The 19,433-nt window shown below is 35.5% G+C and overlaps 1 protein-coding gene across 2 annotated transcripts in view; it reads right to left on the bottom strand.

The window, feature by feature from the left end:
• The window catches only part of ps (RNA-binding protein Nova-1-like protein passilla), a 108,530-nt gene extending 89,460 nt beyond the window's left edge, over positions 1-19,070 (bottom strand). Inside the window, exon 1 of one of the 2 annotated variants that reach the window (XM_089232836.1) lies at positions 18,531-19,070. Coding sequence is in view for 1 of the 2 variants with exons in the window: in XM_089232832.1 (XP_089088958.1) it covers positions 18,531-18,573 (43 nt within the window). In the remaining variant the exon portion in view is untranslated. The remainder of the gene's footprint in view (positions 1-18,530) is intronic. The other variant, XM_089232832.1, reaches the window with a different exon arrangement.
• Positions 19,071-19,433: the final 363 nt, after the last annotated feature.

The following is a 19,433-nucleotide window of genomic DNA, read 5'->3' as shown; positions in this document are numbered from 1 at the left end:
GGATGCAAGAATATCTACTGGACAATTCTGGGGAGCCGCAGATTAACTATGACAAGAGTCATGGGTCACAAATGTTTGAAAAGCACTAGCATATAAAGACAGCTGGACAAATCCCAGGCATCAAGTCGCCATAGAGACGAAAAAATTGGATTCGCACCTAAAATTTTTTTGTGTAGTTATTAAATTGCAGTCCGAGAGCATAAAATGTTTGGAAATAATAGCAGCACATTTGCCAACATGAAAGAGGGTCACCAGGGGTGCAAGCACCCCTCATCTATTTTGGAGCAGCAAATTTCATTTTTGCAACAGAAATTTTGAAAATGGACCAGAACTAAAAACGAACTATATCTGCAATATAAGGAGTAATTTTTTTGTGAAATGCCAAAAGTTTTGCCAAAAATTGTTGAAACAAATAAGTCTAAATAAATTTCCTTCACAAATTAAAATCCATTTAAATTTTTTCTGAATTATCTTATGTCACTACTAAAACATGCATTACTGAAATGATGAATAAAAATTACTCTTTTCAAATTAAGCAACTTGCATACTAAAAACCTAGGTAGCAAGAATTTCTGCTGCTTGAACACCAAAATCTTATTCATCCTGATATAGCAAAAAAAAGTGAGTGCGGAATATAATAAGGGTTTCCGTGAGAAAAAAATTAACTCCTCACAGAATTTAAAGGAATTATTAAATTTAAAAGCAAAATGCAAAAAACGATAAAATATAAATACCTTATTTACTTAAACAATTTTTCAACCTAACAGCATGTTAATAGATTACTAATCACGAGTCGCTTTTAGAAGTTCAGCATCTCAATGACAATTTTTTTCAAATTTTTCATGGCCTTGAACATAAGATTTTGTATGTCTTATTCCATTAAAGCATTGGATGGACAGATTTTTCAATGTTCGAACAGACTTTTATTTATTTATTGACAATGAACTCTTTCACTGTCTGTGTTACCATGTGCTAAAGATAAAAAAGCCTTCACCAAAACTAGCAAAATTTTGAACTTTGGGCTGCTCTCAAGGTTACAAAGTTTGAATATGTCTGCCCAATATCTATCTATTCTCTGCGAACTGATTTCACTTCTTGTAATTCTTTGCATTGTAGTGCAACCCATTCATCACACATAATTAATAGTTCTGTTGGTGATATAATGTTAAACAACATCCAAGCAATACGTGAGGGAGTAATGTACCATCCCAGCAATGCACGAGAGGGAGTGCAAAAAACAAAAAAAGAGTGCAAACGTTTCATTCTCTCCAACAACATGTTTTGGAAAGGTAGGACATTAATATAACAAAAATATCTCGCAGAAATTATGTAAAATGAGTATATGCACCTAGTACAAACTCTTTCCTTTGACTGTTGTCAAGAGCATGCCCCTCCCCCACCAATGCAGTGGCGGACTGTGCGGACATATTGGGCGCCACTCTAGGAGGGGTGCCAAATGGAGTTGAAAGGGTGAAAAAAGCTTTGTTGACTAAAAAAAACGCTGTCAGTAACGCCAAAAACATTCCGCATGGGTAGAATTTTTTTTCCTCGAGCCACCCCTGTGTGTGTGTTCACCAAATCCGGATTTTCGCAATGTGAAATTGTCACGATCGGCAAACGCCGACGATAACCACACGACTGCACAGTGGCTAGATGACAAAACTATGAATATTTTAACTGGAGTTTTTACAGATCCCATTTTTTCCCAATGATCTTCGAAAAATGTCGGTAATTTAAATGAGTAAACCAATCCCCTTTTCGATTTATGCCATCTTTGAACGCAGGTTGGCAGCCGCGAAATTACCGTTATTTTCAGTATATAACCCGCAGGAGAAAAAACTGTCTCCAAAATCGTAAAATTCGGCATATTCATTCAGGGACTTTGATGGCCGGCCAGTTAACCAATAACAGTATCTTCTATACTCTATACTTCAAGGTAGTAGAACTACTTTCAAAGGTCACGAGATAACCCGATTGTGGTAGATGGTGGGAAGTGGAAAAAAAAAATTAAGGTTTCCCTTCCCCCCCCCTCCCCCCGTATCTTTTTCCGTGTCTCGGAAAGAACATGTCCCGTGAACAAAATTTTCATGCTTCTTTTTCCTAAATTCCGGGTATTTGACGCACAACAGTGCATTAGCAGTACCTCCGTGAACCCCAAACAAGAATTGGCGCATATGCGCAGGGATTCGGTGCCTTGGCGCACCATGTAGAAAGAGAACCGTTTTGGCGCAGCTCTTGCACCAAGGGGTCACTATGCCCTGAAAAAGTCAAAAGCAACATTATTTTGCACCTTTTCCTTCAGATAAAAATTTTTTCCAAAAAAAATTATTCTGGCCCCTAGATTTTTTTACAATTTGTCCCATTCTGACATAAGCCATGGCTTTAGAAAGATTACGGTATATTTAGCCAGTGCAGTCTTAACGCATGGGCCTACCCGGGCACGGCCCAGGGGCCTCACAAAAATGAGGTCCGGTTGAAATTTTCTAGACTCAACAAGTTAGGGCCTCAGAAAAGCCACTTGGCCCGGGGGGTCCATGATGCTTTTAAGACGGCCGTGTATTTAGCATCTTACTCGTGTTTACCAGAAATTTTAATTATTTCATTCTAATTTTTGCAATAGCCAGTTCTACAGCAGTTTGGAATCCTAAATCAACAAAATGCATCTCCTGATCAAACATAATTTGTTATAAACATTAAGCTCAGATTTATCTAAAAAAAGACATGAAAATTTAGAAGAATAAATAATCCTTTGTCTGATATAATCTCAGAAGGAATCAAACAAAAAAGACAAAAGTAAAATCTATAAAATTCCTAAAGCATTTCAACACATAATGGGTGCCATCTTCAAAGGATAAATATAACCACTAATCACACCGACTGGAAATCCCACCTAGGTTGGTTACCAAATCTCAACTACTGGTTGCTTCAGTGAAAAATATATCCTGTTCCAGTCAAACAGAATGAAACTGCCTGCATGCAAGTATACAGCAACGTTCTGATTCATTGCTTGCAAAATGGGTGTATTTCACTGGTCTATTTGAATTTTCTTAAAATTCCAGCTCCTAATAAACCTAAGACATGGCACTATCAGTGTGGCGTCGATTTATTATCTACAAATATATTTTTTCATGTCTGAATATATATGCCTTCAAACAACTCCAAATAGGTTATGGAGTTTACTTTCAGAAAAATCTCACTTCATGAAATTTAAATTTGTGGCCCTCTCGCCAGCAGTGTGAGGCGATGGTAAATTTCTCACATTCTTTATCATAGAATGTTTCATAAGTTTGCATATGCTGTAAACGAATGGATGTACGTTTGGCAATCTCAACAATCGAGATCAACCGACTTAAAAATGCAATTACATCTTAGGCAGATGAAGAGATATAAATTACAGTTTTGGCAAGTGCATTGTTGTTCATTTTGGTTCAAATTTCCAAAGTTTCAATCACAAGTTGAATGGTAAAATTATTCTAGGTAAGACTAGTCTTACTAACAGAAAATTTACTTATTTCCTAAACATTGTTCTGCAGTGGTTGAAAAACACAAATAGAATGCTCAGTTTCATACTTGAATGGCCCTTTAACATTCTCCTGTGGCTTTGATCGTCCTAGCCTAGAGTATACCATACAATTTTGGAGACTATATCTACTGAAAGACCCCAAAGTAGAATGTTTTGCATTGTTCTCCAACAAGCCTTCGGCTGACTGGTAATGTTCTGCAGTAAAAATTCTCAAGTGTTTTCCCACACTTTTCTTAAAATTCTTCCAGACTGTTCTGCAGTAGCACTCGTTGCGGTGAGATGCTCATTGCAAAATTTGGCAGTAAATATAGTAAAACCTAGATAAGTCTTCAACTCAAGTAATCGAAAAATTATGACGACTTAAGCGGAGTGCCATCAGTTTCAATGTGCAATGTTGTGAAAATCGTATAAATTTAAAGTAATATGAAATTTATTAAAATATGAATCAAAATAACAATATTAATCAAAATAACAATATTAATCAAAATAACAATATTAATCAAAATAACAATATTAATCAAAATAACAATATTAATCAAAATAACAATATTAATCAAAATAACAATATTAATCAAAATAACAATATTAATAAAATCTATAGATCGCGAAATAATAAAAAAAGGTAAAAAAATTGCTATTATTTATCTCTTATTACTTAAATTATTGTGGTAAAATGTACTGTATACTTTGATTTATACTAGTAATTTTTAATTTAGACTAACAGTTGCTCTGTTAGTCTAAAGCTATAAGTAGCTTTTCTTCATAATAGAACTCTTTATTGCACATTAATTTTACATAGACATCAAATTCAATTTTAATATTTTAATTCTTCATCGGTAGTTCATGATACAACTACAAAGTAATCTCAAACACTTTTGACTTGGTGGAGGGGCCTGGGCAGGGAAAAGTAAACAGAAGACTTGGAAAAAAAAATGGGACATTCTTTCCCAACAGATATTTTTAAATTTCAAGCCCTAAATTAGGAGAGCCTATGCTTTTTATGATTATTATCCGTGCCCGTTGCACTTTGACTTGATTTATTTGATTCTTCGACTTAGATAATTTTTGATTTCCTTGCACTATGTGTAATCTTTGATGTATCAATAAATTTTGGTTTTGCCGGGGATACCCTGGGGGGGGGGGGGCGAAGTGCTTACATTGCTTCTTGTGACAGAGCCCAAGTGTCTCGCGGTTTCTCCAGTTGAGCCCATGCAGAAATCAGATATAGCTTAAACAGTTCCCAAACCTTAGTCAGCAAATGAACTTCCAAGCGTAACTTTCGTTACTTAAACTGTTCCGTTTGGGTATATAGGATTTTATGGTGACTTAAGCATACGGCAATGCTGCTAACAAACTTTTTTTAATGGGAGCGATAAAAATAGTCTGTTCCACTTTCTCAAATTTTTTCATAATGACGAGTTAACCGAAATTAGCGATGAGCAAACGAGAGTTTAATATAATAACATTGTTGTCTAGGAGAGGTGAAAGGGCCTGAAGAAAAATTATGACTTAACCGGAGTGACGACTTATTAAAGTGACTCAACAAGGTTTTACTGTATATTCATTCTGAAAGATGGACTCAATTGAAAGGCTGCAGAGAAAATATGCACAGGCTCGAGCTGGTAAAAAGAACTTAAACATATTAAGATAAACATTTTTTAATGTTTTCATCAGAAGAGCATTGGTGTCAAGGATATGATTGAGATATCTGAAATTTTCAATGGGGTTGAACCACAAGTTATTACATGGTCATTCAAATGCATCATTCAAAATGTTTTGATAAACTTTGTTGCCACCATAGCTCATTGGTTGGAGCACTGGTCTTGTCAGGGCCGCAACTAGATGCTTGGTCACCCGGGGCAAGCACACATTTTTATCCCCCTTGTAATGTTGGAGATATTTCAGAATGAAATTTACACCCCTTCAGGTCCAGTGCCCAGGGCACGAGACCCACCTCCCTCCTTAGTTGCGGCCCTAGGTCTTGTACACCACAGGTTATGAATTCAATCCTCACTGGTAGCTTCTCCATTCAATTTAGACTCCGTGCTAAGCCAAGGCAACCAGAGGAAAAAAAAATAAACAGTGTTTTGACAACAGAACCCCTGTATAGACTGGTCAGATAAAATTCATATTTTTATTACACACACATATATATACACATATACGGTATATTATATATAAAAGCAGAAATATAACTTAGAGTGAATAAAATTTTACAATTCAAATAACATACCAATATCAGTGTCAAAAGGCAGCTAGAATATATAGGAGAGGGGGGCACATGTAAACACTTTTCATATCTAGGACAGTTTCTCAATGCTCATGTGAAAAAAATTATCAAAAAAGAACTTTTAGCAATATTTACACCTTCCTATATCTTGAAGAATTTTTTCATATTTTTTAAAGGAATTTAAAGAAAAGTTGAAATTGTTCACATGTGCCCCACCAAGGGGGCAGTTGTAAACATGCTTGGGGTACTTGTGAACAAGCATAAATACTCATAAAAAAGGTTTTTTTTTCAATGCTGTACTACTTAAAATAATTCTTTTCAATACCACAAATGAAGACAGTTTAGACCTATAGTGCTAATCTTCTATATTTATTAACAGCAAAACATATATTATAACTTAAAAACTCAGCGAATGTTATAGTGATTCAATTTTACGTGAAAGAGGAGTGAACTGGCTGCACGAGAAGTGCCACCTGCAATAGATGGTTGGGGCAATCTTAATACAATATAGTGTTTTCTGACCATAGAAAAGTAATCCTTTTCTGGAAAGATAAATGTTTCATTTGCATGTTGTCGTAAAAACTTCACATACACCTCCTCCAATTCTAGTTTTTCGATGCAACCAACGTAATGAACTTTTGTCTTCTTAGTAGCGAATTCTACTATGACGAAATCGTTGATTGCTAACTCTGGTGTGCTGCCTACATTTAGGTCTTGTGTTTCTTCCATGCTGATGTCAGAATCACCAGAAGAAAGTGGGGTTGATATAAAAGAAATTTTTTTAATGCCATTTCATTGTTGCTTTTTTTTCTTTTTTAAAGCTTTTTCTTTTTTTCTCAATTTCTCTAATTTTTTATCTGCAGCATCTTCAATCCTGTTTTTTTCTGGTGTGTCTGTTAGGATTTTGGATTTTCCTTTCTTGCGTTTCTGACTTTTACTAGCGAAATTTTCAACCTTAGGTAATGGTCTAACACATTCTGGCGTTGGACAGATATTGACAGAAAAGCTCACAGGACTGCTGTCTTTGTTGTTAGTCCCAATATCCACATGCCCACTTATATCTTCTGAACCTGATGTTTTCTGTGCTTGTTCATCTAGTGTGCAATTCATGATGAGAGTGGTGTTAAAGTCATCGTCATCGAATGCAAGTCTCGAGAAAGGCCATATGCCAGTTTTTGAAAAACCAGACATGATGTTGGAGATTGTGAATGCTTTGTAGTAGGCTACCGAAGTAAGATCAGCTGTTTCATAGATTGAGATCCTTTTACAAGGATTTGTTGATAGCCAGTCATTGAATGAAACTTTCAAGGCAGCCTTGAATGAACCATATACACTGACATCTAATGGCTTCTTTTTTTTTTTTTCAAACCGAGCACAACTCAGGTCTATTACCATAGGCAATTTACTACCTAGTGAGTTGTGCCGGAAGTGTAAGTGCGTGTACCTAACAGTCTGAGTGCGTATCTAGTGTTGTGTATGATTTTTCAGTGCTGCCATCTATATCTCAGAAGTGAAGTGAGTGATGTGTAGTGACTGAACATTTGTACTGTTTGTAGGACTTGCTCTCTGTGGCGAGACTTTTTAACGGGGAGATCGGCTCGCATTTGCGCCTCGAAGTTGGGAACTACAGAAAACCAACTTCAGCCGACCACCACTGTGGTGACAGTGGGGCTCGAACCCGGGTCCCCGCGATGCGAGTCCGTCACTATGACCACTCGACCACCACAGCGGCACATCTAATGGCTGTAGACGATGTGAACAATGAGGTGGGAAAGACAGTAGTAAAATGTCATTCTCTCGACAAAACAAAATTACTTCTAGGCTTGCATGGCTCTCATGATTGTCAATCAGTAACAAAACTGGATTTTCTTTACAGCAATGGGAATGCTTCTGAAAATGCTTCAATGATTCCAAAAAAAAAAAAAATTGTTGGCTGTCATCCAACCAGTTGAATGTGCAAGACCTAAACTACCAGCAGGCGCTCCTTTTAAGAAATAATCCTTGTACCTTTTACGAGGAAAAATGAATACGGGGGTACTGTATTTCCCATAGCATTGATTATTCCGCAAAATGTGACAAGTTCACCTCTTTCGTGTGAAACGGTTTGCCCAACTTGTTTTTGCCCATTCTCTGCAATCACTTTTGGAGATTGTAGTACAGTGGCTATCCCTGTTTCGTCAAAATTGTATATGTCAGTTGGGGAAAATTGGAATCTTTGAAGCAGTTTTTCATAGTTACTAAAAAAACAATCAACATTTTCTTTGCTGAATCCAGACTGTTTAGACTGGTATTTTCTGGTTTTCTTAAAGACAAAGACTTGTGCCTTTTCATAAAACCTTTTATCCAATCTACCCCAGCACATTGTTCTTTTCCCCATGAAGCCGGATATGGTCGCTCGAGATGATTAGCACAGCTGTAAGCCATTTTTCTCGCAGCTGTGTAGGTGAGCCCATACAGCATTTTGGAACATTTTTTCAGGTACTTTTCCAAAAGCATTTCTTGTTCATTGGTGAACACTTGTCTAGCAGCATACTTGTTTCAAAAAGTATTCCCCAATGGCACTATTTTGTTTGGATCAGTTTCCATCTGGTGTAACTTTTTCACCCTCTTAAAAAGCATTGTTGACTTTAAACCAAATTTTTCTGCTGCAGTTCTAATTGGCATTTTGTTTGTAACAACAGCCTGTACAGCATCTGCTACATTTTCTTCTGGAATTATTGCTCTTTCTGTCTTTCTTTTGTAAGTTCTCACCATGCTTGTCAATTATGGAATCTAAAAAGTAAAATAATACTTGCATGTGATTTCCCATATTTATTGAAATAAACATAAAATCTCTTTGCTAAAAAGGTATTTTTCTTTACAATATAAACCATATTTGCATTATTTTCATCATAGATAATATGAAAACTGATCACCATTTTAAAATCATATTTCAAAAAAAAAAAAAAAATCCTGTATTTAATAACTATTCTTTAAAATTTGTTTCATTTCAAATAAAAAAAAAAAAATAGCAAAAAAAATCTAGGGGGGGGGGGCACTTATGAACTGTTCACATCTGCCCCTAAAGCCTTGTTCACAAGTGCCCCATCCATCCAAGCCTAATTTCAGAAAATAAAGCATTTTCCACTGAAATAGAAACATAAAATGAATCATAAACTTACCTTAGTATTATTACTGTAAATTCCAATGGCGATCTTCAAATTTGAATATGGTTTTGAACTTTTTTTCACATGAACAACTTGGGAGTACAACTTTACTGCACTGTCCTAAAACAAACAAACTCCTACTACTGAAAAAAAAAATGGCTAATTGGTTTGAAATTTTAGTCACCACATGGTATCAGTACTGCCATCTATGGATATTTTTTTTTTTTAAATTGTTAAGTTAACTGGGTTAAAACACATGTTTACATGTGCCCCCCTCTCCCCTATAGTGTGATAAATTATAATAAAGATTAAATATTGTTGTTTCAATTTTATTTCGTTATACACTACAAGCATCATTCAGCAGAAATAGAAACTCCACGATAAATTTTTCAAATTGAAAAGTAAATAGATTTTGAAAAAAAAAAACAATTCCGTCAAAGCTATTTCTTGGTTCTTTTTCAGGGAAGGATCACCACAGAGAATAACAAATTATGCAAACATTTCTGATAGTATCTTGGCTTTAAGCCTAAAAATGAGGTACTAGTTCCCCTACATTTGCAATGTGTACATCAGAATTTAATCACAAAAAAATAAAATATACAAAGAACACCACACATAAATGAGCATAGATACAAATAAGTGATGCAGAAGTAAATGAAATAACCACTTTAAGCAGTTGTCGAATATCTTATTTGTATCTATGCTCATTTATACATGGTGATATTTTACCTTTTTCTTTGTATATTTTATTGTTCTTTTGTGTGACTAAATTCCAATATACACATTATAAACATAGGGGAATTAATACCTCATTTTCAGGCTTAAAGCCAAGGTACTATCAGAAACGTTTGCATCATTTTAACTATCCTCTGGTGCAGTGGTTCTCAACCTTTTTTTGTCCATGGCCCCCTTTCAACCATTTCTCATTCCTGTGGCCCCCTTGTGAACATGAATAATTTTCTACTCCCCCTTCCTTTCTTTCCCCCCCCCCCCATTTTCCCATTAGAAGATAGTTATTCAAAAATTGTCTGAAGTATAAATATTTTTGAATTTAATTTGATTAATTTTTAATTTATGAAAATAACGAAAAGCAAAATAAACATAATAGAATAAATCCCCTGGGGTCACAAAGGGTCTGTATCATCGTAATGTTACTTTTTGTGAAGTTTATTGTTTTGTGTTTTTCTCAGTTTGATTTGTATGTTTTATGTGTTGTGTCAGTCCAATTTAAAAAAAAAATATTTTCAATCAATATCTCTGCGCTTGAAGACGGCACAATGTCATCAAGTTACTGTACTAGATGAAATTTTTATTATTTCCAAATTAGTTTTTTTTTTTTGTGTAAAAGATTATGGTTTGATTGAGAAATGTCAGTTGTAGCTTCCAAAATATGCATTCTTATAATGATAAAAATCGCAAAAAGTGGTAGAAAGCAGTTTTATCAATTTTATTCTCTTCATGCGGATAAAAGTAGTAATGAGGGAGTAGCCCCACAAATGAATCACAATTGAAAAGTTCAACCTTGCACATCGTTTTCAACAATAATACATGTATCAAGGATATAGGTTCATGTTGTAGCCCTACTAAGAATTTAAAAAAAACTAAAATGCGTGTGAAAATTTTTTTAAATATTTTTTTGAACCATTCATTCCAGAGAAATCATGTACGCAGTGACAAAACTGTTCGTGTGAACATAATAATGATTCATTATCAGGATTTCAAGCCCATCGGAAAATATAAATAATCAGATTTTCAAATACGAAAATTATCAGTTTGTTGACTTCAATTTCGATACGGTCAATATCTGATATTTCATTGGATGACAAGTTACAATCAAGTGGCTTTTTGGTTCATAATGTGACCGCTCTCTCGCAGACGAACGAAGCAATGTGCGTGTTGGCTTAAACACAGTACAATATTTCACATAACAGTCCGTACTATATTTAATATACAGGGTGCATAGGTAATGGGACATACGACATTTTACTGGCGAACCATTCATCCTAGAGGCATACTTCCAGTTGGAAAAAGTACCCGAATATAACGTGTAGTGCTCAGATATTTGATTCATGTTGCCAGGGGTTACATAGTTATTAAAATAAAAATGTTGACTTTTTATGCGGACACCCTGTGTCCCAAAACCCAATCAGAAAGTTGTTTCCTGGTCTCCAACAAAAAAATTCAACGTTTCTAAGTGCAATATTCACTGAGATATTCGAAGAAAGTTGGAAAAAAAACAGCATTAAAAATGCGGGGAAACCATTTTACCTGCATTTAATGTTGTTTTTCCCCAAATTTTTCCTCAATTTTTCGAATTTGCATATCTCTGTGAATATCGCACTTGGAAACGTGAAATTATTTACAACTTTTTAATTGGGTTCTTCGGCACACGGGGATGGTATAAAAAGTTTTTTTTATTTTATAGCTATACAACCCCTTACAACATGAATGGCATATCTGAGTTGGACACGTGATTTGGATACTTTTTCTTGTTGGGTATGTCTCTAAGACTAACGGCTCGTCAGTAAAGTGCCATACGCCACGTTACTCATGCAGCCTCCAAATACACATAAAAAAATAGCTTCAGACGAAACACAGGCAACTCTCATTTTAACAAATACCATTATAATGGGAAAAATATCGTTTTAACGAAAACTTTTCTAATCCCTCGGATAGGTTTACATAGGAACAATATAAAAATCTGGAATTCCTTTGTAACGAAATTTCGTTATTACAAAGTGATTTCTCGGGTCTCTTGGAGTTCCGGTCTAATGGGGTTTGACTGTATTTCCAAAAAAAATCTGACATTTTTGCAGTAAAGTAATTGAACTTCGGCAATTGGATCTGAAAACAGTCTTTTTTATAATGATTATGTCCTTTTTACTTTTATAAATTTAGGAAGGAAACAAAAGGAAGAAAGGTTGGGGAGAAAAAGAAAAAGGGCCAAGAGACGAGCTCGGTTGTGCGTAAATGCCTCGAAATTCCACTTGTGCGCAAGGGGATTCGTGCCTCACTCTCAGTTTTATGACAAAATTTCACATTTATGAGACGTTTGACTACAGGCACGATTAATCTTTATGTATAGCTTTCAATATTAAAATATTTCATTTATACGAAGCACAATTTCAATTATTTGACATTTTCATTTTGATTCGAACTCCAAATCTTTGGCATTTAGACATTATTTCCAACTATCAAATCCAAGTAGTTTTTGCAGATTGTAAAAACGTGTCGCAGAATTGGTTTTGCATGCGTGTTATCAACACTAAAAACCATAAATTTTAGGTTGACAAATACAAAGAGACGCATTGATCGGGTTATGGACATTTCAACGTGAAGTCTTACGAGAATTTATTGCACTTTTTTTTAGAAATCAGCAGATGCAGTGAGTCTTAAATAAACGGATTTAAATTGCTTTAAATGTAGTCATACGGCTTTTTAGAATTTTTTTTCTAATGTCCACAACATTGTTCTTGCAAGATAGAAAAATTGCATTGAAATTATTTAGGATGCTGCAGGCCAGTAGTGAGCAGTTGAAAGGAAGCATTACAGTATCGATTTAAAAAACTATAAAGATGTGGTGTCAATCTTAGAGGAAGTCCCAATACAGGGGCGGCTCGAGCTTACCTGCCGCCCAGGTGCGAAGCCTCATGTGCTACCCCTACTGGCGACCCTGCCAGGAGAATGATAGGGCTTCAGTGAAGGGCATCTGGAGATAAACCTGATTTTTTTTTCAGAAGAAAGCCGCACATCATTGTTTACCGTGCAAAATTTGCGTGACCATACGTCCCGCTTTTGAAGTAGAAAATTTTTTGTCTTTGTTAAGATAATTCTAGAACAAAAAAACATTCTTAATAAATGCCAGATAGCTTAGTCCTTGAAAGAGCTCTTATTTTTGCGAGCCATCATCACTTATCCTGTAAAGATATTTAACGGGGTAATTTTTATTAAGAAAATTTTTTCAAAGATGTTTCTGGTATTCCAGGGGCCGGACAAGTGAAAAACCAAATTTTTCCTTTGCCTTCATTTGACTATTGTGGTTCAAATTCTGAGTGAGGGTATGAGCCCCTATGCTGGGATCTTTTGCAGACCTCCTCCCAGTCAGATTTCTCACGGTCCCTTCTATAGTTAATTTATAGCCTAAAAAAGCCAAAACTTTATGAGAATTTTCCCGGGCTCTTGTGGGGGCCATGGGTGAGGGAACCAAAATGCACACATTGCCCTTGTAATAGAGTACAGGGCTGGCGCTTGGCCATGCGACCCATTGCGGCCACCGCTTAAAAGAATGCTAAATCCGGGGTGAATGGGTAAAAAAAAATTTCATTGGCCAAAAAAAACCAAACTCTCGGCTCTGGAGAGGGCGCAAAATCTGAAATGAAGGGCCGAAAAAAATGGTTTGTTAGGAATTGTTTGGATAAATTGTGAGGGAGCGGCATGAACTAAGGGTAGGGCTGACAGGGCTCCAGCTTGAGGCCCGGAACTAAATCCTTATAACATTTCTTTTTTCACTCTATAAATTAACTGTAGAAGGGGCCCTGGGAAAAAAAATCGGGCATGCGCCCCATGAAAGATTCCCTGACGCAGGAGGTAGGGGCTATGGAGGGAGCAATTACGATCAGAGGCCTTGTCTATTTTCTCAACGTTTCCGTTGTCGAGGTATAGTATGACTCAAAAACGTGATGTGAATTTTTACTGTGTTAAATTTTGTTGTCTTAAGTAGTCTACGCTGTTGCCCCTTACAACCTGCCGCCCAGGTGCACTGCACCCCTTGCACCCTCGCTTAAGCCGCCCCCTGTCCCAATACATTATCACAGCAATCTAGTTTTTAAAAATTTTAAATTTCGTGGGTATTTTTCCCCATGTATGATTTGATCTCTTGGAGTTCGTTATAACTGAATTAGACTTTATTTCTTTTCAGCAGAGGCAATGTATTGGCACCCCCTTTCAAAATTCATACAAAATACCCCAGAACAATCATTCTCTATTCGATTTTTATAAACATATTCCCCATCAGACCACTCAGTGCTGGCTGAAGATAGCTTTGTGCTGAACTACGTAGATGGCTATCCGTCTGTAATTGCATGAAAACGGTGGGTTTTTTTACAAGCTTTCATTTTTCACCCATCTACTTCTTGCTACTACCCATTTACTACCAGCACTGAAAAGAATGCCAATGAATGGTCAACAAATTTTTGTTTTCTTCATGACAGCCCTCTTTGAATGAAAAGTCTGAACACACAATTTTCTGTTTTATACAGTTATTCCATTTTGCTTAAACCTCTTCTATAGTTTGTGTCAGAGCCTACTGTCACCCCCAAGTCGTAAAACCACCGAGATTACATGAACCACTTTTTTTATTTCCTTCCTCATGTTAATGTTACTTGAATAGGGGAAAAATTACAAAAAATATATTATATGCATTTTGTTTGAAATTTAAATTTTTTTAGTCACTCTGACTAAAAATTTTATGTCACAAATTTCTTAGTGGCCCCCGTATCAGTAGCTGTGGCTCCCCTTTTGCAAGATTTTCATCCGTGGCCCCCGGTTGAGAACCACTGCTCTGGTGTATCCCCCAAAGAACCAAAAAATAACTTTGACGGAACTGTTGATTTAAAAAAAACAATCTATTTACTTTTCAATTTGAAAAATCTATTTTGGAGTTTCTATTTCTGCTGAATGATGCTTGTAGCGCGCACACACACACATATATAGAGGAAAATTTGACACCCAGGGCAAGAGACCCACCTGCTCCCTATATTTGCAACACTGTATTTTATAAGACATTTTGTAAATATATTCATATACAATGTTCATGGCAATCTGCTATTGACATCTTTAGAAGAATTTTCTGGATTTCAAAAATTCAGAGAACATAGAAATTAAGGGTTAAATAGGTCTAACCTACAACTAACAGTTGTAAGAAAAATTAAATACCAAAGAAGCTTTACGGTCAAAATGACGTCTTTTTTTGATCTAGCACTAATGCAAGAGGACAAAAATCAAGCAGGTACCCAATTTCTAATAAACATCTCTGAAGCAGTGCTTTTGTGAACTTCATGGAGCACATTAAAAAAACACTTTGCAACTCGCACAGAAGAAGTCCACTCATAACACTTTCAAAATTATGGAGCGTAATTTTAAAATTGTACTGAACTGCTATAGGTATTTTATGCAGAGGTAACGTTAAAAGAACATGTTTTACAATGTCAAAAACATGTAGGAAGGAAAAAAAGAAACAAAGACAAAATTTAAAAAAAATTGTAATCATACATATGTGTACATAGAAGTCCAAGATGAATTTAAAAAATCTGAATTCTTAATATCAATCCCCAACACTGAAATATTCAATTCTTATTGGTTATAAAACCCTTATTTTCTTGGAAACTTTCATTTTTCGCAAACTCTGATACTGGTAAGTTTTAAGGAATTTTCAAATTCATTTAAATCATAGTTGGATGGCATTAGTGGTGAATGTAGATTTATCTAAATCTAAAACAGATTTCGCTCAAAAAAAAATAAAGGAAAAACTTCCTGGATATAATTGCAGAGGAAAACTCAACGTTTGTTAGTTCTGCAAGGAAGCCCGCTGCTGTTGTAATGTCGGTGCATTTTTGCCTAGATTACAACTACTAAACTGTACATGCACCTCATACACATTCCTCTGCACAATTTTTAACGAATCAGGATGTTACAATGTAAACCAACATACTACCGAGACACTACTTCTACTTTCCGCACAACACAGTAGTCGCACAATGCGACATGCTAAAGTAGAGACTTTGCGACCTATCAACTTTAACAAATAGCCATCCCGCCAGGTGACGACAATAAAAGTTTTCAACAAATATAAAGAATTTTTCTCAGCCCGAAAGACATCAAGAAAAGAACCTATGGATATCATTACAGACAAACTCTGAAAGAAAAGTTTGCTGGTCTCCACCAAGAATCATGCAAGTGCACTAATGCAGGGTGCGACAAATCTGAAAAAAAAAAAAATTCAGGCACCACACAAAATTTCTCTGAAGCCAAGAAGACTTTTTTTCCCTTGGAGGGGGAAACTAATTTTATTATTTTTTTTTTAACTTTTCTCAATAGAGTCAATATCGCCCTCTTAATAATGGAAGACAATTATGAAATCAGAAAATTATCATTCTTTGATTTAACAATCGTATATAGAAAATTTTAGGAACCAACACGATTTTATAGTTGCCATGGCGACATGGGATTTGTCAAGCCTTGCACTAATGAGTTTGGAAGTCTGGCCAACGTCAGCCAGTCGATATTCCAATATAGGGTGCATAGCTAACAGCACACGAAGAAAATTACTGGCAAACCATTGATTCCAGAGACATACTTCCACAATTAGAGAAATTATCTAAATAACGTGTAGACCTCAGATAAGTCGTTCATGATTGCGCAAAAGGTTATATAGTTATTAAGAACAAAAGATAACATTTTATACAGATACAGACAAGGTGCTCAAAACTTGATTTGGAAGTTTTTACAGTCTCTCCTGAGGCTAATAAAAAAAATTCAGCATATCTAAGTGCACTATTCACCGAGATATTTGAATTCAAAAACTGAGAAAAGTTGGGAAAAACAGGGAACAAAACACATTATATTACATTGGTGGTTTTTCCTCGTTGTTTGTTTTTTAAATTCAAATATCTCAGCAAATATTGCACTTAGGAACATAGAATTATTTTTGTTAGTCCCAGGAGAGAGGACAACTTTCCAATTGGATTTTTGAGTACAGTGTCCATATAAAAAGTTATTTTTATTTTAATAACTATACAACCACTTGTAATAAGAATGAATTACCTGATGTCTCCACATTATTTGGATACTTTTTCTAATTGGAACTATGCCTCTAGGATCAACAGTTCATCAGTAGTTTGCAGTGCATGCTGTTAGCTATGCGCCCTACATATTAGTTAGTGTACTTATTTGAACTGCAAGAGGACCAGGGTTTGATTCCAGACCAATAAAGTTTTCTTTCAGAATTCGCCTTGACAATAATATCCAGAAAGTTTCTTTCCCCAATAAACTTTAGGACTAGAAAAATCATCCCTCTAATACACAGGATTTCCTAAAGCATATTAAAACTGAAGTCAACAACAAGAAAAATAAACCGCCAAAGGAACAAGGGCTCTTTAATAGATTGTTATCGAATATAGACCTAGACATCAGAATCACTAAACGCTGTAATACACCAGCTAAAATTTTATACAGGATTGCCAGGGATTAGAATTTCTGGGGGGGGGGGGGGAGTGTTTCTAATTTTCACTTACTTAAAAACAGAAAAAAAATTTCAACTATATATAGTCACTAACTTACTTCAAAATCCCTTCTGAAACATTCCCTAATCTGAAGATGTGTAATAGATTTTTAAAAAAACCAATAGATTTATTTTGTCATCCACAATGGTCATTTACCATATTTTTTTGGCTAATTAGACTAAAGCTGGAAATATGATTCTCAACTGCTTATCTCTTTCTGTACCCCATCTAGATTTCCAGCCTAAAACCTGTTGAATGAAACATTGGGACACTAATAAAATATATACTGTGAATGTTTCACTGGTATTTGTGATATACAAATGTGAATAGTTGGTTAACTAACACTGACACAAAAATGGTGAATATGCACAAAATTTTAACTTCAGCGAATAATTCAAAATTATACAGATTTCAAGACTAGAAATGTCTATCAGCGTAACAAAGTCAATACAATACAAAACCTGGTTTGTTATATTTTGTTTTTCCTTTTGTGATTGTCTTTCATGAGTAAATGATTTCCCAGAGTATAAATCAGATTTATTTAGTGTTTTACCAAAATTTAATAGATTACAAAAATCCGATATCCATAATTATTGCGTCTAAAGTGTTTCAAACCTGTGGCCCAACTTGAGCTTGACATGGAAAATTTTGACTTCTAAATTAATTCGGGGGTGCTCAGGCACCATGTTACAAAATAATGGGGGTGCTTGAGCATCCACAGCACCCCTGCATTGGACACCATCATTCTTAATGCCAAATGAGTTTTGCCATCATATGACACGTGTTCTTAACATATGAAAATTTACAAGATATACAGAAAACTGACCGTTATGTAGAGATGCTGAAGCATCTAGAAAATAGACATCTCTACATAACAGCCAGTTTTCCGTGTATCTTGTATTAAAAAGTGGAGAGAGAACATCTTTCTCTCTAAATATGAAAATTTTGAGTTGCATGAGCATATATATCCAAAGACTTGGATAATTGAAGGGAGATTTCCAAACTAGAGATGTATTTGAAAACAATGCAAAATTAAATTGATCTAATTGAAGTGCAGCATTTCAAGAACCACATCAATGTGAAATTGAATATCAAATATTGGTAGTATATGGTGATGTGTTAATTATATATTTAAATGCATTTCGGAAAAAAAAAAAAAAGTTTTAATCGCATCCTACATTTCATAACACCGATAAAATCTGCTTCCGGAGATAGCAGCTATCTACGAGGAAAATTCGCATCAATTTGACAAGTCGGAAATTAAGAGAGATTAAACACTTTTGATTTAATGAAATGAAGAGTGTAAGATATATTAATGAAATATTCATCAGTCTTTTTTAAATGCAACTCACCTTGTCCTTGATCATGATATTGGACTTCAGAAGTCATGGCCATGCCATAAGACAAAATAATTGCAACATAAAAACTAAACGCAGTAACTCGATAAGGAGCCGTTCTGAAATGAATGAAGCATTTCAGCCGATTCGGGTAGTTTTATACCTCGCTCGGAATCTGGATATCTGTTCCAAAAATGACATAATGCATACAATTACGATTAACTAAACTACTGACGATGTGGCACTTGGCGGACTGGCCCCCTTGCTAGGGCCGATAAAGTGATGCCGGCGGTTGGACCTCACGTCCACTCCTACTACAATGTTCCATTAACCCTATTTACACATTCAAATTAACTAACATTTTTACACTCTTAACAAAAATTAAAAAAAAAAAAAATACCGAGCTACAAAAGGTTCGAAACCATTAGAGTCAGATGGAAATGAGCGATCGGCAATCTGATGCCGTCGCTGCGGTAGCCGGTTCCAAAAGGGCCTCGAGCAAGAAACTATAATCCCTAGACACGTAAATGCATCTCGGGCGGCGGACCGCAGTCGCAGAAGCCGTCCACTCGTCATAAAGCAGATGATGCAGCTTCTTGACGTACCCACGTCATATTTATTACCTCTATCTTTTATTATTGTTACTTAATTTCAACGAGTTTGGACAGGCAATTTTTAAAATGGCTTATAATTAATAGGTTTCTGTTGATGTAATCTTTTATTTCCCCGTTTATTCAAATCTGTGTGTTCGAAAGTCTTTCACCATAATCAGTGTCGTACAAGGTTCAGAAGCAGACGCCATTCCACAAACAAATCTTAAGTAGACGGCTAAAACTAAAACTAAGGGATAAATTTTCCACGTGATTTCCCTTTCATATCACGGATATTAGAATGAGGTTAATGAATTCTTTTAATGAA

The sequence above is a fragment of the Pholcus phalangioides genome, unplaced genomic scaffold (assembly GCF_987345545.1).
Source record: "Pholcus phalangioides strain wild (caught in Gottingen) unplaced genomic scaffold, Ppha-v1.0 ptg000007l_1, whole genome shotgun sequence".
Classification (NCBI taxonomy): Eukaryota; Metazoa; Arthropoda; class Arachnida; order Araneae; family Pholcidae; genus Pholcus; species Pholcus phalangioides.
Note: the sequence above shows the minus strand (reverse complement) of the source record. Positions and strands in the feature narration are given on the sequence as shown.